The 21,725-nt window shown below is 61.0% G+C and overlaps 1 protein-coding gene across 1 annotated transcript in view; it reads left to right on the top strand.

The window, feature by feature from the left end:
• Positions 1–2,503: 2,503 nt before the first annotated feature.
• SEPTIN9 (septin 9) overlaps positions 2,504–21,725 on the top strand; it is a 104,574-nt gene continuing 85,352 nt past the window's right edge. The window contains exons 1-2 of the mRNA XM_058675355.1: positions 2,504–2,601; positions 16,801–16,857. Of these exons, the coding sequence (XP_058531338.1) occupies positions 2,583–2,601; positions 16,801–16,857 (76 nt within the window). The 5' untranslated portion in view covers positions 2,504–2,582. The remainder of the gene's footprint in view (positions 2,602–16,800; positions 16,858–21,725) is intronic.

Here is a 21,725-nt window from a genome sequence, read left to right as displayed (position 1 = left end):
GTTCCCTGCTAATGGCCTAGTGCTTGGGCTCTTGTACCCACGTGGGAGACCCAGAAGCTTCCTGGCCCGGCCCTGGCTGTTGCAGCCATTTGGGGAATAAAAGAACAGGTGAACAGGTGGAAGCTTGCTCTGTGTAACTATGCCTTTTAAATGATAAATAAATATAATAATAATAACAATAACACAGAGGCCCTCCATCCCCAGGTACTACATACACATATTCAAAACATCCACGTGGGCCTGGCGTAGTAGCCTAGTGGCTAAAGTCCTCATCTTGCATATTCCTGGATCCCATATTGATATGGTTCATGTCCCAGCAGCTCCACTTCACTTCTGGCTCCCTGCTTGTGGCCTAGGAAAACAGTACAGGACAGCCCAGGGCCTTGGGACCCTGCACCCATGTGAGAGACCCGGAAGAGCTCCTGGCTCCTGACTTTAGATCGGCTCAGCTCCAGGCCTTGCAGCCACTTGGTGAGTGAACCAGCAGTCGGAAGATCTTTCTATCTCTCCTTCATTCTATTTATCTGACTTTCCAATAAAAAAAATAGTAAATATATTTTTAAAAGATTTATTTATTTTTATTGGAAAGGCAGATATATAGAGAGGAGGAGAGACAGAGAGGAAGATCTTCCGTCCGATGGTTCACTCCCCTAGCGGCCGCAATGGCTGGAGCTGAGCTGATCCGAAACCAGGAGCTTCTTCCAGGTCTCCCACGTGTGGGCAGGGTCCCAAAGCTTTGGGCCGTCCTCGACTGCTTTCCCAGGAAGCTGGATGGGAAGTGGAGCAGCCGGGACTTGGACTACAACGCCAGCCCCTGTAGGTCACCTTACACCCTTGAACTTGGAACATCTGCAAGTGTGGAGGCCTGGGGCGGGTGAGGTGGTGGGTGGCATCTGCTTTCCTCACCCAGCCCTGGAAACTGCTTCCACCTGCATCTGTTGGTGACAATCAACTGGGCCCCACTCCACTTCAAAGGGAGCAGACACAGGTCCTCCCCAGGGACTCAAAGACTCAGGGGGATGGTGAGCTCTGCCCCCCGGCCCCCGGCTAGCATGGCTGAGCCCCAACTCAGTACACGTGTAGGGGTGAGGGGCTGCAAGGCCTGCGCCTCGAGGCCGCTGCCCAGGGGACTGGGGGAGGTGCGTCCCAAGTCCTGCCCTCTGTGTGCTGGCCCTGTCCTCCCGGTCACCCTTCCCAGCCGCCTGGGAAACCAGAGTTTGCAACGCAGCAGCCCTGTTTCCTCTGGAAGGTTGAGTAGCGTCTCATTTCCTCTTGCCCTCCTCGCAACAGCCTGAGATTTTGAAGAACTTGGGAGGGGCTGGCAGACCAGCCCTGCTGTCTGTCCGGGACTCCAGCATCCCGAGCCGTGGCTCAAGTCGCTGCACTGAGATGCTGGCCCCTGAAGGACACATTTCAGAGGGACGCAGATCCGCGGAGAGCTGCCCGCTGTCACCTATGGGTCCCTGGCCTCGGTGCTCCTCCCTCCCTCTCTCTCTCCATCTCTCCTCTCTGCATATCTGACTTTCCAATAAAAATAAATCAATCTTGGGCCCAGCAGGGAGCTGGATGGTAAGTGGAGTTGCCGGGATAGAACCAGCGCCCATTTGGGATCCGGGTGGATGCAAAGTGAGGACTTTAGGCACTAGGCTACCACGCTGGGTCCCTTTAAAAAATAAATAAATACAATTAAAACCATTTGAGACCGAGCATTGGGCTTAGCAATGAAGATGCAGGTTAAGAAGCCCTGGGGCCCCGTGGGAAGGCCTGGGTTCAAGTCCCACCTCTGAATCCTGACCAACGGAGCAGCAAGTACTTAGGGAAGTTTCCAGTTCCTGGCTTCAGCCCAGCCCCGGCCTCACAGACAGCTGGGGCTCCAGCAGGTGCGGGGGCTTGTAGACCCCTCTCTCCTCTTTGCCTTTCCAACAGTAAACCAATACTGCTGTACTGGGGATGTTTTCCATAAGGAAACCTTGTTAAGTCCCTGCCTGTCCCCAGCTGGCCATGGACGTAGCAGGGCCCCCGCGTCCTCAGCCTCTCTTAGGCTGACCGGAGATGACCGGCTGGACAACAAGTCTATTTCACGAGGCCCTGCCCCGTTACCACACCAAGCGGGGGCTCCTAAGGGTCCTTGTCTGTTCCACGCAGCCGTTGCACCCAGGCCCGCCACTCCGGGCGCCCCCTCCTCCGGCTTCCACCTGGTCGGCCGCCCCGCCCCGGCCCGACTCCGGACAAGGAAGTGGCCGCCGGCGACTCCCGGGACGAACCACTCGCGCCAGGGGATAGGGGGTGTGGCGGGCGGCTGCTGGCCGAGGACGCGTGGACGCCGATGGCGACTCGGCAGCCGGGGTCGCCCAGCGCGGGGCGAGGCTCGCGTGGGCGCGTCGCGGGGGGCGCGGCGTCCAGGCGGTGGGCTCGGCAGGTGCCGCGCGGCGTCGGGCTCGGGGAGGCGGGACCGGGCGCACCTCGACGGGGCGGGGCGGCGCGCCGTTCTCCTCCCACCCGGGCCCGGGCTGGCCGACCTGGGAGCCCTCGGCCCGCGGCCTCGCCGCCACACAGTCCAGGAGCGGCAGCCGGGCGGCACCATGAAGAAGTCGTACTCAGGTGGGTGCGCGCCCGTCCCCGCCCCGCGCTCCTCACCTGAGCCGGGCGGTTCGCGCTCCGGACAGGCGTTGGCGCGCGGGGTGCGCTCCCCACGGCCCGGGGCGGGGGGCATTGAAGGCGCCGAACCCCAACCCCGGCGCCCCGGGCTTCCCGCCGAGCTCCGAGCGTGCGGGGCCTGGGGAGTCCGGCGCCCGAGCCCTCTGACCCCTGCGCGGCCGGTCCCCTCTTCGCCACACTCTCCTCTCCCCCGCCACCCCGACCTTGGCCGAGACTGTGGCTCTGGTAGACGCTCCCGACCCCTGGCCCTCCCTGCCTCCTTGCCCCCTGGCCCAGGGCACAGCCGGGGGAATCGCTGACTCTGCAAGGTCGGGGTACTCCGGGGCCCCGCACGCGTCTGCGCCTGGCAGGGTGGGGGCTGGGAGGAGGGCTCTTGGGCTCAGCCTCCCGGGCGGGGGCGGGGACGGGGTGGTTGCGGGGTTCCGCTGGCGGTGGCTTCTCTCCCAGTCAGTCCTTTACAGAGAGATCTGCGAAGGGGGAGGGAAGCAGGTGTTTCATTGGCGAGGGTCCCAGCACAGCTCGACTCATCTTTGGGTCTCAGGATGCCAGCCCTGCGGGCACCCTAAGTGCCCAGAATACATCCGGAGGCTCCTTTAGGAGGAAGGAAGGCCCGTTTCACAGATGGGCAGACTGAGGCTGCTGGGCGGGGGTCTCATTCTCTGCGGTGTCCTTTACCTGCTGTCTCCTTGCTTGCTGGATCCAGGCCAGCTGCTCTGTCCTCCTGGGCTCTCCAGCAACCCACCCGGGCCTGCTCTTCTTTCTCCCACACCCCCGACCTGGCTCCTGTGTCTCTCAGCCTGTTTGGACGCTCTGCCAAGCCTAGGGCCCGTGAATGAACTGCTGATAAGAGTACGGGATCATGGGACTGGGTCGGGGCTGGCCAGGTCATCTGAAATGGCCATCCTCCTGTCCTGGGGCCTGTTGGTTTCTTCCAGCTTCCCACACTGGGACAGACCCAGCCCCACTTCCCCTCAGATGCCCTGCTGGCCGTGGGCCTTGGGCGTCCTTCGCCGGAGCTGGGCTCTGTGTTCCCATGCCGTGCTCGGGGAGGGGAGGGGGCTGCCAGGTGGCACCGGCTCTGGCTGGGCCCTCGGCCTCCCTCCTCCCCAGCATGCTCCAAATACTTGGGATGGTTGCGGGCACCTGCCGTGCACAGCCCCTTCTCTGGGTCTCCAGCCGCCCACCCACTAGGGTGGGGTGCCCTGGGTTCCTTATTCTTGGGGGTGTCTGAGTCCATTGTAGTGCTGAGGAGGCCCTGGCTCCCATCCCAGGGGCCTCTGCAACGGGCTGAGGTCCCTGAGCATGGTTCCTGAGCTCTTCTGGGCAAATTCGGAATTTCAAAAGACCCAGCCTGGTACGTGTGAGTGCGTGTGGGAGGTGGACGCCCAGTTGCACAGCGACCTCTCCGGCTGCCCGTGTTTACCGAGAGGGGCAGGGCCCCTTCCTAGGATGGGGAGCTGCAGGGTCCGGGCCACTTCTGTGCGGTTCTGGCTCCTGGCAGTGGTCCAGCGAGGGGCTGGGGGTGCTGGGAAAGCTGGCCCAGTGAGAAGGGCTGGTCGGGCTCCGGGCTCCATGTCCCTGCTCTGAACGGGGTCCCTCGCCCAGGTAGCCATCTGTGCAGTGAGAGGGAGGGGTGGGAGGCAGGGGAGGATACAGCTGTGGGGTGCCTCCTTTGTCCCCCTAGATTGAGTGGGATTATTGTTTGTGGGCCTACTTATGGGATGGGAATAAATGGTGCAGTTAGGGTGTCGTGCCTGGAGCCCCGTTGAAAAGGGGCGTCCTGTCCATTTGCTCCAGGGTGCTGTCAGGGACTCGGGTATAGGTGAGGCCCCCAGCCTCTCGGGGCTGCCTCCATTGTCCAAAGGGTTGTGGTGGGAGGGAGGGCTTGAGGAGTGAGAAGTCGGGACTAAATGCAGTCTTTGCAGGTGGGGAAACGAAGCAAAGACCCAAATGGGACTGGGCACCTGGGCGGATGGGCTCCGTTCTCTCTGGGCCTTTCCCTGTCGCTCCAGTGGGCAGGGCTGATGGCAGTGTGTCTCTGGTTAAGGCAGCAGTGGGCTTGGGGCCGCCGCCCCCCACTGTGAGGCCTGTCCTGCAGGTGCCTGTCTGTGGAGGCTACATTGCGCTGAGTGAGTGACTGAGTGAGCTCCCCACTGGCCTGGGGCTTCTGTGGGAGGCCACTTCCTGGCGGTGGTGACTCCTGCTGGGAGGGAGGCTGTGCACCCCCATCTCTAAGGAAGCAGCCCAAGTGGGAGGAAGGGGTCACATCCGTGGCTCCCTGGCAGCTCTGCCGAGCAGGGGACAGGGTGGGGAGGCTTTCTGTCCCTTCTCCCAGCTACACGCCTGCTCGGCCAGCCTCTTTCCTGCTCACGCCCCAGCTTGTCTGCCTTGGCATGTTCAGGGGACTTGGGCTGCACAGGAGCAGCCACCGTGGGCACCTCCTCCTGAGTCTGTCGTGCCTGTCCCTGTCCCCCAAGTGTGATCGAGGAGGCAGGGGCGCACTCAGACAACTTGCCCTGGACCACAGTCACCTGCCCATTGTGGGCTATGCGGTGGCCACCTGCCTGTCCTAGCTCTATCTGGGACAGGTGTGGGGAACAGGGGATCCCTGTGGAGGAGCAGAGATGTGGAGTGCCTGTCCAGGGGGCCTTGGATTGAGGAAACAGGTGCCCCGCTGGCCAGCTGAGCCCTGGGCCTGCCTTCTGCTGACTCCTGCTCGGTGTGGGTGGGGCTGAGGCAGCCCTTGTGTGCGTGCTGGTGCCCGTGTGTGGCTTGCTGTGATGGGCGTGATAAGGAAGGTTCTACACACATCCACGTGAAACCAGCCCAGGGCGGTGGGCCCAGTTCCTGGGGGGCCGGGCGGGTGGAAGGCACAGAGAGAGAGAGAGGCCCCCAGGGCCCTTGAGATGGGCGTCCTGGGTGGGGAGGGCGGCCCCAGGCCAGGAGCCGCTGCCTGTTTGTTGGGCTATTGCCTTGGAAACGTCCTGGGTCTGGGCTGTTGCCAGGGGATTTATGGGGACCAGCGGGTGTTGCTGGCGGTTGAAGTCCCCTGGGGCCTGTGCAGAGTGCACAGGTGACCGTGAGAGGCCCCAGTGACTGTCCAACACCAGAGTCACATGACCTGGATTGGGCTGTGGTGGGTCCCGGCTCTGGCTGTGGTGGGGAGCTGCTGTGGTGTTGGGCACGGAATCAGGACAGTTGAGACTGGATGCCCTGCAGTGCCCTGTATCAGGCTGCTGGTTCCCTGTCCCCAGCCCTGCTGGGGCAGCCCTGCTGAGCTCGGGGCAGTGTCTCTCTGTGGTGCCAGCCTGCTCGTGCTCCTTGTGGGAAGTCAGCTGGACCCTGCCAAGTACCCGTCCCTGGCCACAAGCTCTGTGCCCAGCCCCCTCTTCTTCAGCCTTATTACCCTGGCCTCACCCTGGGCCCTGGGGTCCACTTGCAGCCCTGTGAAGGAGTGCACTGATCACTCCTGGCGCAGCAGGTGGCGGCCCCTGGCGCCTTGCTTGGTGGTGGCCTCTAGGCAGCTGGCGACAACCGAGCTTTGTTCGGGCCTGAGCTGACCTGGTTCTGTGGAGCGTGACTGTTGGCAGCCTGGGCAGGAAACGGGAGTGGCGCTGGGCAGTGTGTAAGCCGATCCTGGCTGCAGGTTACTGGGTGGGGTTTAGACCCGGCTGCCCGCCCTCGCTGGTGGGAACCCCAATCCGGGGCACCCCTGGGGGCACTGGGTGTGGGGGCCAGGAGAATCTGCTGGGGTGGCTGGCTCGCTGCCACCCTACCTGGACTGAAGTTCCGGAGAGGTGTATCTGCCATCCAGATACACCTGCCATCCAGAGGCCAGTGTCCTTGCTCCTGCCACTCCATGTAGGCTGTGGCCAAGACCTGGGAGACGGGTGGGGGTGGGGACAGCCATGGCAGAGGAGGAAGTCCCCGAGGGCTGTGCCCGGGCACCTGGCGGGTCCTTGCTGGGCCAGGCGTGTCGGGGCAGTGGCTGACAGGAGCAGAGCCAGCTGCCTGCCAGGTCTGAGCGGGACTCCATGCGAGTGTGGTTACTGGGCAGGGCGGGCTGAGGCAGAGCTGGCAGGCTGCCCCCCGCCCCGGGCCCCGTGTGGCACCCAGGGGCCTCCTTCCACACAGCCCCGGTCCCATCCAGAACCAGATCCCAGCGGGTATAACCCAAGCCATTTTGAAGTGGGTTTGAGCCAGCCGCTGCCGGCTGCTCGCCTGCGGGGGACTCCTGCCGACAGAACTGAGGGGGTCCTCTGGCAAGAACGACACACTGGTGCTTGTGTGACTGACTCTGGGGACTCTGCGTCACAGGTGTGTCAGGGGGCTGTTGCTCCGATGTGACTGTGGGGGTCACCAGGGCCTGGGCGGACCCAGGGGCGCACGGGCCTGGGGAGGAGGAAGCGAGGCAAGCCTTCCACAGCCTCCCGGCAGCCGCAGCCCCAGGCGTGTGGCCAGTGAGTCATCCTAGGCGGCAGAGCTTCCAGGCAGCCCGGGCTGAGTGTTTCACCTGCGGGGCCTGGACTGGCCTTTGGGAAACGCCTCCCAGGGCGTACCAGCCCCTTTGCCCTGGTTCTGCAGTGTTATCTGTCGCCGAGCCACGGGAGCAAGGAGCAAGCCAGCAAGCCCAGCCCCCGTGGGCTCTGGGCGTGTTCCCCTGGGCACCGGTGGCCACGTGCATCCCGTGTGTTCCCAGACGTGCGGGCCCCATAACACCGTGCCATTCCGTGCCCGAGTTCGGGTGGTAGGCGTGGCTTCCATCTTCATGCCTTCCGCTGTCTGGAAGTTTCCTTAACCGTTTTCTTTTCTCTTTTTTTTTTCCTTAACCCTTTTCTTAGCAGCTCCTGGAGGTGTCCTTGCGGCCCTGGCCATGGTGAGCTGGCCGTGCCACCAGACACTCTCTTTAACCCTAGCACTTGAGTTCTTACAATACAGTGACCGCTGGGTTCTGTAGATAAACACCTCAGAGAATTACTCAAGTGAGAGACCCGGTCGGTCCCTTGTCCTGCCTTCCCCGGGCTTGTGGCTGGAGTGTGTTACAGCCTGTGTGTCAGGCAGCTAGAAGTCACTTCTGTGGCGCCCAGGGTCTCTCCTTCCCACCACCTGTTCCTCACCCCCTGGCAGGTGCCTGTGTACCCTAGTGGGCGCCTTCTGCATACAGGCCTGAATGCCTGGTTGGGAGACAGGCTGGCGCTGGTGGTGCCGCCTGCTTCTCCGTGCTCACTGTCAGGCTGGCTAATTGGGCAGCAGCTTCTTGAACACACAGGCTGGTCAGCAGTGCTGGCTTCCGGGCCACCCTGCGTTTGAGGGGCCCCTCCCTACCCCCACCCCGGGCCTCTGTCTACTTGTCAGGACCTCTCGCTCCTGCACAGCCCTGGGTTATGAACCGGTGGCCTGGAAATGCCGAGTGGGTGACTTGGGGACCCAAGGGCCTCCCTTGGCTGACGGCCTCTCTCCTGCTTACCCACTCCACCTGCCCCGCCTTGTCCTGGGCATTGTTTGGGCTCGAAGTTGTGCTGGGCCCTAACCAGGAGCCAGAAACCCCCAGAGGGTTGGGAAGTGAGGGAGGAGTGAGGCTGGCAGCGGGGCTCCGGCCACGTCAGCTCTTCACCTGTATGACATGACGAGTCATCCTGGGCTGCGGAGCGGAGCGGCATGTGTGCGGGGGTCTCTTTCTCCAATTCTCCAATCAAATTAACATGTATTAAAAAAAATGTCCCTCTAACCCGTGTTGTAAGTCACAGACTCCAGAAAAGTGACATCGTTCTTTCTTCAATCTACTATTTCTTGTGCCTCGGAAGGGATTTTCCCGTTGGGTTTTTGGGGCTCACTGCTTTCTGGGATGGCCTTGCCATATCGTTTGCTGTCAACACACTGGGCGTTAATTCTCCTTCTTGCTCCATCCAAATGCCGTTTTGGCTCTGGGTACTCAGGAGGCATCTGTAAACGGAGGTTCACCCAGACTGTGTGACGCCACTACAGTTTCTGGTCCAAACCCAGAATTTTGAGAAGTTCTGTTTCCCATGATTCGAAAAAGAATGGGAAAAGTGCTGGGCATTTGGAGCTGTGTTTTTTTTTAAATAATTACTTATTTTTTATTACAAAGTCAGATATACAGAGAGAAGGAGAGACAGAGAGGAAGATCTTCCGTCCGATGATTCACTCCCCAAGTGACTGCAACAGCCGGTGCTGCGCCAGTCAGAAGCCAGGATCCAGGAACTTCTTCCAGGTCTCCCACGCGGAAGCAGGGTTCCAAGGCTTTGGTTCATCCTCGACTGCTTTCCCAGGCCACAAGCAGGGAGCTGGATGGGAAGTGGCGCTGCTGGGATTAGAACCAGCGCCCATATGGGATCCCGGGACGTTCAAGGTGAGAACTTTAGCCGCTAGGCCACGCCGCCGGGCCCATAGAGCTGTGTTTTCATGGTGAACGTGCATTAGACTCTGTGTGTGGATACTGCACTCTGCTCCCACCCGGATAAACTGGTCTCTGATATGCCTTCCTTGCGAGGCCCTGCAAGGGCCCAGGCGACTGCTGCGGGCCCGACGCTGAAGCTGCACCTCTGGTGCGTGGCCTTGTTCCCCATGTGCTGCTGGCTCCGTGCGTCTCAGGCCTTGCCTTCCCCGGCGCCAGGCACCGCAGGACGCGGTCACGTCTGATGACTTTGGAATCTGCACGGGAGGTGGAGTGGGAACAACTGGCGCTTCTGCATCTCACTTCCACCTTGGGAGACAGGGCATGGCCAGGCTGCATGCGGAAGTCGTGGGATCCATGTCGCCAGGCCAAATATCTCCCCTTCTTAGCTCCTGCTTGGCATGAGTCCCCGCCTGCCAGCAGCCCAGCCTGACTGCCTGCCCCAGGAAAAAGGGAGGTGGATGGGAGGCCAGCGGGAGGCGGCAGCCAATTGTAACCAATTGCGTTCAGCTTCAGCTTTTCTGCATGGTGCAAGCTTTGCTAAAACCAGACCTTTCCAGAGGCTGGAGAGGGGAGCCCACCAGGAAGGAGGGGAGCTCTCAGTTGGGCATGTGCAGCAGGGAGCCCTGTGTTTCCTGTAGGCATGACTTCTTTCCAAGTTCTGTAGCCAGCACTGGGACCCAGCAGTGAATGGACACTCTGCTCTTCCTTGGGACTTCTGCTCCGTTGAGGCAGGGTGACAGGACACAGGCTGTCAGTCTGTCAACAGTGCTGAATACCAAGTGAACAGTTAGGAAGAGTGATCCATATGAGCTCAGCGTGGTGGGCTAGCTGCTAAAGTCCTCGCCTTGAACGTGACCCGGGATCCCGTATGGGTGCCGGTTCTAATCCCGGCAGCTCCACCTCCCAGCCAGCTCCCTGCTTGTGGCCTGGGAAAGCAGTCGAAGACAGCCCCAATGCCTTGGTACCCTGCACCCACATGGGAGACCTGGAGGAAAGTTCCTGACTCCTGGCTTCGGATCGGTGTAGCACTGGCCTTTGTGGTCACTTGGGGAGTGAATCATTGAACAGATTTTCCTCTGTCTCTTCTCCTTTCTGTATAACTGACTGCAATAAAAATAAATAAATCTTTTTTTTTTTTTTTTCATCTTAGAAGGTTTATTCCAGCAGGGCAGGAACGGGATGGGGTGGTAGGAGAGCAGTAGGAAAAAAGGGGAGAGGAAGCACCTGGGGCCCCTTACATTCAGGTGAGCCCGCTAGGCGTGGGGGGCGGGATTGGGAGGGATGAGGGCAGGCCCCAGGGGATTGGTGCCTGCAGGTGAATGCCTAGGGTTGATTGGCGAGTGGGCGGGGTTGGGAGATGGGGGTGGGATTCTCAGGCGAAACGCCATGTCACGTCTGATTGGTGGACGGGCAGAATTACGCGAATTTCGTGAGCGGTGAGGAAGAGGAAATGGCGCCTGGTCCAGGGTGGGGTATTTGAATAACTCGTTACATTCCTCCCTTTTGTTTTATATAAGGGAAAAGGGGGAGTGTTGTCTATGGCTTCTTCAAGCTGAGTTTTCTCTTGGCAGTGGTTGCAGCCTGGTGGGAGGAATGGGAGGTGGAGGGATGCTCCTAATCCTGCAAAAGAAATGGGTTAATGGTTTGATTAGAAAAAAAAATTTCTACATTTGAGTGGAGGACACGGGAATGGGGGAGGGGTTACTAAGAGTCCTTTTGAAAAGGTGGCTGGAGTTCTCTTTCTCTTAGGCAAAATAAATAAATCTTAAAAAAAAAATAGTGATCCGTGGGAGAGTGAGCAGCGGCTGCTTTGAGGTTGGCTTGTTTATCTGAAAGGAATGAGCCAGCAAGCGAGTGAGTGAGTGTGTTTCCATCCTCTGGTCCACTCCCCAAGTGGCTGCAATGGCAGGACCTAAACGAGAGTGTCGCCAGGAGCCGGGAACTCCATCCTGTACCCACAGGGCCCAAGCACTTGGGCCATTGTCTGCTGCTTTCCTAGGTGCAATCAGGGGAGCTGATTGCAAGGTGGAGCAGCTGGGACTTGCACCTTTAGCACAGCGCAGGCCCCGAGCCATGGCTGCTCTGGATGGGGTCAGGTGAGGGGTCTCGGGGAAGGTGACAGCCACGCTGGGGTCCAGGAGACAGGACAGGGCCAGCCGTGCAGAGATTCGGCTGATCCTAGGAGGGGCAGCAGGCCAGAGAAGGTGAGGGTACACAGGAGACTGGGGTGTGTGTCGGCTTTGCATCTGCACACAGTGTCCTGTGCATCCTAAGCCGACAACGTGACGCCACACACCCCGGGAATTCCAGGGTTGCTGTTGGTGGCAGAAGGTCAGAGTCATGAGAGCTGAGGCATCCCCATGGGCTGGACCAAGGTCCAGGGTCCAGGGCCCGTGGTCCCAGAAGCAGCAGCTATTGGAGAAGGGACCCTGGAGGGGGTGGCTCCATTGTTCACTGCCGCCTGGGGGAGCTTGAGCCGGCAGGCACCCATGGTGGGCGGGGAGCTTCCTGTTAGCTCTCACCATCCTCACTTGCCCCCACACCCAGCCTAGGTGACATGGTGCTGGTCGCCTTACGAATCATTGGTGGCTTTTGTGACACGCAGGTCTAACTGGGTGTCTGTGTCTCCCTCGTGACTGTGGGTAGGAAGACCCGAAACCCAGACCCTCGCTGCCACGCTTGGAGTGAGCAAGGGTGCTGGGACACATAGGTGCCTGGGCGGTTGTTGCATGAACCATTTTGTCAATGTGGAAACTGAGGATTCGTGAGCCAAAATGAAAAATCCCTGGGACAGTGAGAGCTGGAATATCCGCACCCAGATCCCTGTCCCTCTGTGACCCGTGTCACTCCCCAGATGTCCCCAACCCAACCCCACGCAGTGGTGGGGCAGGCAGCTTGCTTCTCAGCTGCACTTGGAGTTGGCAGGCAGAGCCCCTGACCTTGAGGCCGAGGCTCAGGTCAGGTGCCGAGGACAGCCCAGGGCACCCCTGGGGAACTTGCCTTTGCCCACAATGTCAGGCGTGGCCATCCGGGGCTGGACTGTTCTGTATCTCCCCGGCTGTGCACACCTCACGCTTCCGCTGCAGCCAAGGTCTCAGTAAGAGGGGATACCATCCCCCTGGCCCCAAGTGGTTTGGCTGTGGGAGATAAGCCTGGAATGCGACTCGGCTTTTTGCACCCACCCGGTGACTTCGACTTTGATCAGGTTTAGCACTCACAGCAAACAAGCCCCGCTGGGCTGGGGGGATTGTGCCATGCCACCTGGAGCCCCTCCCCCAGCTCAGGTCCTCCCTGCCCTGGGAGGCAAAGCTGCTTGCAAGCAAGGGGTCCCGGGATCCCTCTGACCCCTGCTCTTTCCCCAGGGGTGGGCGGCTCTCCCCTGAGTTTCAGGAAGAAATGTCTTGATTGGAGATGGATGTTCACGATCAGTGAGGAGACAGTGGGCGCGTGGCCCAGGCCCATGAGTGGGCGTCTCAGGGCAGAACCAGGATGTGCTGGTGTACCTGGCCATGACCTGGAGCCCAGGGGCCTGGGCCACGTGAGAACCCGAGGGGCTGGAGCAGCCATAGGCAACCGCCATAGGGAGATGCAGTGCCTGGAGTCCGTTGGGACGGAGCCTGGTGAGGCACTTGACCTTGTGGCTTCCAGGGCTCCACCCTAACAGGGCTGGAGGGAGAAGGCGTTCCTGTCGGCAGATGACATGTGTCTCTGAGCCGCAGGCTCCCCATCTCGTACGCAGAGAGTGGGCGCCTGGGCTACTGGGCCTAGTAGGGGCGTGGCACCTGCTGGAGCTCGGGGGCCACATCTGGTTGAAACAGGAGCACCCATTTTCTTGTCTTGGGCCATCTCCTTTCTGTCCTTTTTTTAAAAATGATGATTACATGGTTGACCAGGGTAGGAAGGATGGAGGATTTGGGAAAAGTGGGTGAAATCATTGTTTTCAAATTCTCCATTTCTTGTTTCTGGGGAAAGGGGAGAGATAAAGGGGGAAGCCACAGCCAGCCTCCCAAATGTCCCAGGACTCAGGGATGGGGAACCACCACCCAGTATCAACCCAGGGTCCTGGCACAGTGCATGTCCTGAGGGTTCTGACCAAGTGGTTTGGCTAGTTCTGCAATGCTGTCGATGTCGCCGTTCCAGGGGGAGGCAGCCCTCCCAGTGTCCACTGGCCGACACAGTCCGCCTCCAGTTTCCATTCAGCCACATTTGTGCTGTCATCGCTTGCTGGGGTAGTTGTCCGGTTTGCTCCGTTCTCCTTCCTCTCCGATGGTGCCAAATGGGCTGTCCTATTCTCCATGGGTGTCAGGGTCGGCGTTCACTGCTTCGCCTTTTTCACTCGCCCGCAGGTTGTAGGTTGAAGGACCAGGGCCAGCTGACCCAAGCCCTACCGGATCCCCCACCCCTGGGGTTTCTGCTCTTTTTTTGAGAAATCTTTTTTTAAAGGTTGATTTTTGAAAAGTTGGAGTTCCAGGGCAGGGGAAGGCAGAGAGAGATTTCCCGTCCATTGGTTCAATGCCCAAATGGTTTCAACAGCCTGGGCCAGGCCAGGCTGAAGCCAGGAGCCAGGAGCTTCCTCCATGTGGGTGCAGGAGCCCAAGGACTTGACCATCCACTTGGACCATTCCCAGGAGCACCAGCAGGGAGCTGGGTGGAAAGTAGAGCAGCTGGGACTCGAACCAGCACATGTGGAGGATGTTGGCCTGGGGCTGGTCTCCCTCGGCTCTGAGGGCTAGCTTTTCCCTCTGTCTGGTGCCTCTCAGGGCAGGGCCTGGGCTTCCTGCCTTCCGCTGTCGCTTGTCTCCTCAAGACCGACTTTTTGGTGTTTTCTGCAGACGACCTTGGCCGGGTTGTTCACACGGGAGGGATGTTCACGGGTGCCCTTGGTTGGGGAGGGTCGTGGTATGTGTTGACCTCCGAGTTGCCCACGCATGTTTGTCCCTGGCCCGGGGCTTCTGAACTCTTTGAGTAGGTCTTTCCCTGGCTCAGATGAGCAGGCAGCCCCTGGGGAGGCTCTGGGAACCCCTAAACGCCTCTGGATCACTGGAATTTCCCATCTTCCCCTGGTGTGCCCCCCACCGCCAAAGGGATGGGGACAGGCACCAAACGGGCAGCCTTGATCGGTCAGGCCAGCAGCACCCAGGGGCCTTGGTTCTGACTTGGTGTGTCCAAACGTGTCAGCCAAGCTCTGTGCATGGTTAATTATAGAGCCCCGGAGCCCAGGCTGGCGGTCGTGGCTGGCGTGGCATAATAATAGGATAATCTGGTATGATGATTATAATGATATGACGGTCATATTTGTGATGAGTGTTTGTGTGGGGCACTGTGCTGAGGGCAGACGGAGAGCTGAGGCGTGGAATGCGGGACCCCCCAGTTAGCGTGAGGGGGAGAACAGGATTTGAACTGGACTCCAACCTCAGGGCCCACACCCCGCTGTCTCCTTGGCTTCTGGAATGGCGGCGATCCTGCCCAGGATGGCTCCAGGCAGCTCCATGGCGCGTCATCCCGCTGCTTCCGAGTGTGTTTTATTTTAAAATCCCATAAAAATAGCACAGCTCTCAGCTGGAACGGCTGTGTCTTCAGATGCCTCTGGGGCACTTCCAGCTGCTGCTTCGCTGGACTCAGAACCGGCCCGCCCGGGTTCTTGGGCTCCTGTCCGCTGGTCCTGTTCACCCAGCATGCTGGCAACTGCTCTGTACCAGGGCTGCCTGGCACCTGGCACCCCAGAAGTCCACGTTGTGTTCTGTGTGTCTGCCCCGGGGTTGGGGTGAGAGTAACGACTCTGGCGCCTGGGGGCTGTGGCAGAGGTGCGTGTCCAGCCACCCCGGGGGAGGACAGCTCAGTTCGTGTCCCTGGCAGCCCCCACGGAGACGGCTTCCTGGCCGGAAGTGACTCAGCGTGCAGGAAGCTAGGGCCCCTGCCCCTGGGCGGGCTGGCCGATCCTCACCCCGTGGTGTTTCCACGGATGACGGACGGGGCTGCCCTTGCTGGCTGCTGTCCACACAGCTGAGCTCGGAGCAGTCCATGGGGGAGGGGTGTGGAATTGGGGGCAGGTGTTGATCCTGGATCACTCTGTGAGGTCAGGGGTGTGGTGGGGGACATGAACCTCCCATACTCAGCCCCTGCCCCAGCAGCCTTGGGGGCCAAGTGCTGTCACTTCCCCGTCCTCCCACATCGAGGGCTGTGGTCAGTCCCTTGGTCTCCTCAGGGTGAGTTGGAATCCCTGGGCTCCCTGGAGGGGTCTGTGTGGCTCAGCCGTCTGCAGGCCCCCATCCCCCTTTGTGTGGGCTCCCTGGGCTCCCTGGAGGGCTCTGTGTGGCTCAGCTATCTGCAGAGGCCCCCTGTTGTGTGGGATCACAGCAGAGACTAGTGGAGGTGGGACTCTGTCGGAGGAATCGGCAGCTGTGTGGCCTTGAGCAATTTTCTCATCACTCCAGCCTCACTTTTCTGCTCTGTGAAATGGACACAGCAGTGTCTGCCTTCTGGGGAACGCTGAGCTAAGTGACACAGGGCATGGGCAAGCAGCTGCAGCCTGGGGGAGCCCTGTCATGTGGGGTCAGGAGGTGTTGCTACAGTATCCCCCAAGGTGTCTGTGGGGTCCTGGGCTGCCTCCTGGAAGCCTCCCTGCTCACCACTGACCCGGGAGCCTTGTACCACCTGCCTTTCCGGCCGTGTGGCTTTACATGGGGGTGACTGGGGACAGGTGTTGGGTTTACCTGACTGTGGCCCCAGGCTGAGACAATAGCAGGCCCTTGAGGGATGAGGAACTGTGCCCATCCGGGTGCCAGGTTCTCTGCCAAGCCTGGGGCTGGGGCTTGTGTGTGCATCTGAGGAAGGGAGACGTGTCGGTCCTCTTACCTCCACTCCGGAACCTTGCAAAGCTGTGTTGTGTCTAGCCTGAGAAGTGGGTTTATGTGATGGATGGGTGGGCGAATCCCAGAGGATAGCCGGGTGGGTGAAGCCAGCGCCAGCGTGGGTGTTCAGATGCCGGGAGGACCTGCAGGGTTGGTCTAGTCAGGGCTGGGGGCTAGCTCAGGGTGTCCCTGCAGCCCCACGGACGGTGGTGGCGTGGTGATACCTGGCAGGGCACCACTGGGGCTCTGTGACCTGGCAGCTGCAGGGCCGCCTCCTGCCGCTCCTCTGGCTGCTCGCCCGGGATCAGCACGTTGGCAGATCCCCTCCAGCTGGGACTCGCCCGCGGTGGGGCGTGAGCCGGCAGAGAGGGCACGTGTGGCACGAGGCGGCCCTTCTCTGGGCTCCCGCCCATCCTGTGTAGCCTCACCCTGCCCTGCAGGCAGGAGCCTGGGCCAGGAGGGCCTCCGGTTCCCAGGTCTGGGGCCAGGCTGCCAGGGGTACGAGGTGCTGGCACGTGCCTGGCCGGTCCACAGCCTCTCTCTCCACCATGTCATGGTGTCTTGAATGTGGCAGCTCAGCCCAGATTGGAACTGGGTGGACTTGGGTTCGTCCTGGGCTCGGCCAGCTCCCACGTGGCCGGAGAAGGTCCCTGCTGGTGGTCAGCACCCTCCCACACAGGAGCGGCAGAAGGGGTGGTGCTGGGCTGAGTGTGGAAGGCTTGGCCCAGTGCCAGGGTCTGGGTGGGTGGCTGATGGTGCTGGATTTCCCGGACAGAGCAGGGCCTCTGACCCCAGAAGAACCCTTACCCCCATCCACCTGCAGGGAGAGCCCCAGTGGCTTGGCATGACCTCTGCACTTTGTCTCTCTCCTAGGAGTCACCCGGACCTCCAGCGGCCGGCTCCGGAGGCTGGGAGACCCCTCAGGCCCAGGTAAGTGGCTTAATCAGCCGCAATCCACCAGGCTCCGAGCCCTACTTGTTGTCCAACAAAGATGGCCCCGGATGCAGGGCCTTCCGAGCCGGCTAGCGCCATCCGCGTGTGGGTGGAGGCTACCTACCTCTGGCAGCTACCTGCGTGGAGGGCAGGGGACACGGGACATGGCGCCAAGGGAGGGGCCACTCAGCTCTCTCTGGGGTACGTCGCAGGTGTCTGGCAGCCCTGCTAGACGGAGGATGCGCCTGGCACAGGTGGCGCTTGTTACCTGGGCTCACAGACTGGAACTCTGGGTGCATCAGCAGGGAGGGGACTGAGGTTCCGAGCTCTTCCCCTCTGCCCAGAAGGAATGCTCAGGGCCAGCACAGGCCGGCCAAGGGGCTCCAGCAGCCGCGGAGGACCCCTGGACCTGGCCCAGGCTGGTTGCTGCAGGCTCTGCTGTCCCAGAGCCCGTCCTGTGCTGTGCTAGGTGACCAGGCTGGGCCGAGGGGACAAGTGTGTCATAGAGAAGGTAGGAGCTGCTCCCTCGGGGAGCAGGCCTGTGAGAGGAGGAGGTAAGAGTCAGAGAAGGGTCATCAGGGCTCAGGGCTGCCGCTGGCCCTCCTCAGGCCACCCCATCCCCTGCCCAACCTGTCTGGGTGCTATGCTGGGCTGCTGGAAATACTGTTTGCATTGTCCACGGGATGACTGCCCATGTGAAATACAAGGGTGGTGCTGTGGCACAGCAGTCTAATCCTCTGTCCTTGGTGCCTCATCCAATGTGGGTGCTGGTCTGAGTCCTGGCTGCTCTGCTTCCCATCCAGCTCTCTGCTAATGGCCTGAGGAAGCAGCAGAAGATGGCCCAAGTCCTTGAGCCCCAGCACACACATGGGAGACTGAGTATGGAGCTTGTAACTTTTGGCTTTGGTGTGGTGCCTCTCTCTGTCTCAGCCTCTGCCTTTTATACAAATAAGTGAATCTTTTCAACAAGACGGTAAAGTTTGAGAGGCAGAGAGCGGAGCGCGTGCGCATGGGCATGCACGCACAGTGGGGGCTCCCACCCACTGGTCACTGGGCAGCTGGAAGTGGGACTGGGCTGCGGACAGGACTTGGAGCCTGGGCCGGGTCCAGGCCTCCCAGCTACTCAAGTCCTCACCTGCTGCCTGCTAGGTACACACTGGCAGGAAGCTGGAGTTGGGTACCCTGACATGGACACGGCATCTTAGCTGGTGTTTTAACTGCTAAGCCATGTGCACTCCTGGAGTACAAAATGTAGCGTATGTTAGACATTTGTTCGTTTGCATAGAATTATTTACTCTTGGTTGACCTCCACCAAATAGTGACAAGCGACTGTGAGACGGACAGTACTGGGGCCCTTCCTGCCAGCCACCTGGGAACCCAGGGTCCTGCTCCTCAGGTGCCCCCCGAAACTCCTGAGCTCCTTGTTCTGGGCTGGGGCCCCTGTTGAGGACAGCGGGGGTGGCAGTGGTGTTGGCATGCTGGCATGTGGGAGATGAGCAGACTGCAGGCGTGTGAGCGTGTGGGAGGTCCCTGTGGTGCAGGGCGGGTCTGGGTGTAGGAGAGGAGGGTGCCGCAGGGGGCGATGAGTGACTCAACGCCTGCTGTGGTTCCTGCGCGCCTCGCCCCTCGCAGCCTCGTGGGGCGCCAACCACAGATGCCCCCGCTGCATGCCTGTGTCTGGGAGCCTGCGTCCAGGGCCGGCCTGCTCGTGGGCTGGGCTTTTGGGGAGCTCCTGGTTCTGGGAGCCACGGGGCCTCGGGACACCCCGAGGCTGTGGGGACACAGTTCTCTGCTGGCAGCCGCTCCCTCATGCCCGCCCGGCCAGTTCTGTGCCGTCAGCACTTGGCAGCGTAAGGCATAATTTGCCGAGCCTTGAGCTGCCGGCCTGGGGTCTGAGTCTCGCGGGGTTGCCTGCTGACACATGCAGTCCAGCCCCAGCTGCCCCGTCTCAGACATGTGGCTTCCCTGCTGACAGGTCCAGGGTCGGGGGGCAGTTCTTGGCCAGACCCCATGCCTCCATGTGACCCTGTCTCCTCTCCTGGATGCTGAAGGAGCCCCTTGTGGCTCTTGCTCTGTGGCTACCCTGGGGCAGGTGGGGCTGAGCCCCCATGGGACCCTCTGCACCCCGCCCCTCCTCCGTGGTAGGGTGGGGGGGTCACATGCGTGCTGAATGGGGTGGCCTGGAATGCACCCTGCCTTGCCACGTGTGTTGTTGGCAGCACGCCAGGGCTGTCCTGCTGCCACGCCTGCTCACACGGGAGCCCTGGATGGTCACCCATGCAGGCCCATGTGTTTGCTTTGTTCTGAGCACATTTTGGGAGAGACCAAGTCTGCCCCTCTGGCCCACGGGTGGGCTGTGATGGGGGTTCCTTGCTATAGCTGCTACTGGGAGCATTTTTACACGCATGTACATATGTTTCCCCGGTGAATCAGACTGGCCACAGGGATGCCTACCTCCCCCGTGTTGCCACAGCACCCACGTGGACAGTTTCCGGTTTGTTCTGCACGTACTCAGTTGCTAATTGTCCCAGCGTGGGGCAGTTTCCGGCTGACCTTTGCCCTGGTTCCCACAGTGCACACGCAGTCCCCTGGGTCATGCCCGAGCTTTCCCACCTCTGCTGGATTACGAGAGCCTTGTCCTTCTGAATGCCCACATCCGGTTAGCTGTGGTCTTGCCCCTCCTCACCCCGTACCTCTGGGGCCCACGATCCCACACTCACTTGAATCCTGCTCCCTCCGCCCTAGAATCTCAGATTGTGTCCTGGTCTGGAAATGGGGACTTTGCCGATTAGGACGGCCCAGTAACCAGGGCACAGGGAGGAGGGGGCCCGGTGAAGGCAGAGCTGGGGCAGGGAGTGCCTGGGAGGGTCAAGGCCAGACCTTCCCTGGGGCTCTCGGTGGGAGCGGCTTTGGCCAGCACCTTGACTTTGGCCATCCCGCTGTGGAGGCAGGCCAGTTCTGCAGTCAGGTGTTCTGTGGCAGTGTCCCCAGCACCCTGCCCACTCCCTGGAGGCCCTGCTGTCTCTACTAGAGCCTGCTGGTTTGGTGGCCATGTCCCCAGAGGTACAGGGGGTGGGGCTGCCAGTCACCCCTGCATCTGGGGCACTGCCTGTACCTGCCTGTGCACAGCTCAGCAATGAAGCTAATGGCCCAGTGCCCTGTGTCCAGCACTGGAAGACACCCCCAGATTTCGCTTGCACTGAACGTCACCATCCTTGTCCGTTGATACCTCAGCCTTCCCACTCCCCCTCGAGCAAAGTCTCGGCCCCCACAATACCTTGGGGTTACTGAGATCTCGTCAGCTCCCCTCTCCCCCGACCCATGCTGTGTCCCTTGGATGGGCCACCTGAGACTTGGGTCATGCGCTGGTCAGGCCTCCCTTTGCTGACCCCAGGTGGTCCCTGTCCCCCTCACCGTTCCTCTGCAGACCCCTGCACATTCAGAGGATGATTACCAAGTCCCTCCTCGGTGCAGGTGATGGAGGGCACTAGGTTACTGACCGCACACCTGGTTGCACCCTTGGCCCACCCCTTTTCCAAGCCCTGGGTCCCTGGTTGGGGAGAGGTGGCTGATGGCACTCCCCCATCCAGACCATCCCTGCCAGCTCCTGTCCCTGCCCTCTGCCACACTGCTGGGCTCCAGAATAACGTTGAGGCCCCCACCTGTCACACCCCGGTCGGTCGGCAGCTGCGTTAGGCTGGGCCGCCTTCATGGCACGTGGGGCAGTCAGCATGGCTGCAGGCTTGGGAGGAGAATCCTGGGCATGGGCTGGGGGATGGGCTGGGCACTGGTTGGGAGGAGGGGTCTTAGCCTTTCTTTGTCTCTGGGGAAGGAATACACAGAGGGTGAGTAGGGAGGGGAGCGGGGAGAGGCAGCCACAGCACACAGCTGCGTGTCACCTCGGCAGGTCTCTGCAGTCGCTGGCTTGGCTCACCTTGGTGTGGGGAAGCCTCTGCTCGGTTGTCCATCCAGCAAACACGAGTGGTCAGCACCAAGCAAGACAGAGGGTGGGGTCTGTATGTGAGGTGAGAGACGCCAGCTTGTGGCGGGGAGACTGTGGCGCCCTGGGCCGACCGGACCCCTGTATCTGTACACCCGGATCGAGCTGAGCAGCCCGGGGGGGTTGTGCCGTGCCAGCTCTGGCTCCAGGCAGGCTGCAGGCGGCGATGCGTGCACGTGTGGGCCCCATCTCAGTTCCAAATGGAGCTGGATTGGCTCCCGTGGCAGGCCGGCTAAGGCTGCTGGCAGCGTCGAGCCCCTCAGCAGCCTCCAGGGCAGGGAGTAGCATGTTTTCTTAGGAGCAGCCGAAGCTCACGGCGTCGGCCTGGGGCTCTTGAGGCCGGAGGGTCTCGGACTGCTGCCCGCCCGGCTGGCAGGTACAGTAGCCGTGGCTGCCATGGCCGCACAGGGTCAGCGGGAGGTCTTGGCGCACCGAGCTGCTTTGGTTTTTTGTTCAGGGAAGCAGACACGAGTGGTGGGATCTTGGGGTGAACAGAAAGTGAACAGAATGGCTGTTGGTAGCTTTTGGGGCCTCATGGAGCCCTGGGTCGGGGAGGGACAGCGGGTCAGGGTGGGAAGGCCACCGCAACCCAAGGCACCAGTCAGCGTCCTTCGGCCAGGGTCCCCACTCTGCGTGCCAGGGCACGCACCAGGAGCAAGGCAGTGGCCGACCCAGGAGCCTCCTCTTCCATGGTCCTTGCTGTCTCCAATAGTATCACCCCTCCCCCACCTGCTGGGCAGAGAGCTCAGGTCACCCCGAGGTCACTGAGCACTTTTGAAAAAAATATATGCTTTTACTTGAAAGAGAGAATCAGCCCCCTGGCTCACCCCCGCAAATGCCCTCACAAGCCAGGGCTGGGCAGGCT

Source organism: Ochotona princeps, chromosome 17 (genome assembly GCF_030435755.1).
Source record: "Ochotona princeps isolate mOchPri1 chromosome 17, mOchPri1.hap1, whole genome shotgun sequence".
NCBI lineage: Eukaryota > Metazoa > Chordata > Mammalia > Lagomorpha > Ochotonidae > Ochotona > Ochotona princeps.
This window is presented reverse-complemented; position numbering and strand designations above follow the sequence as displayed.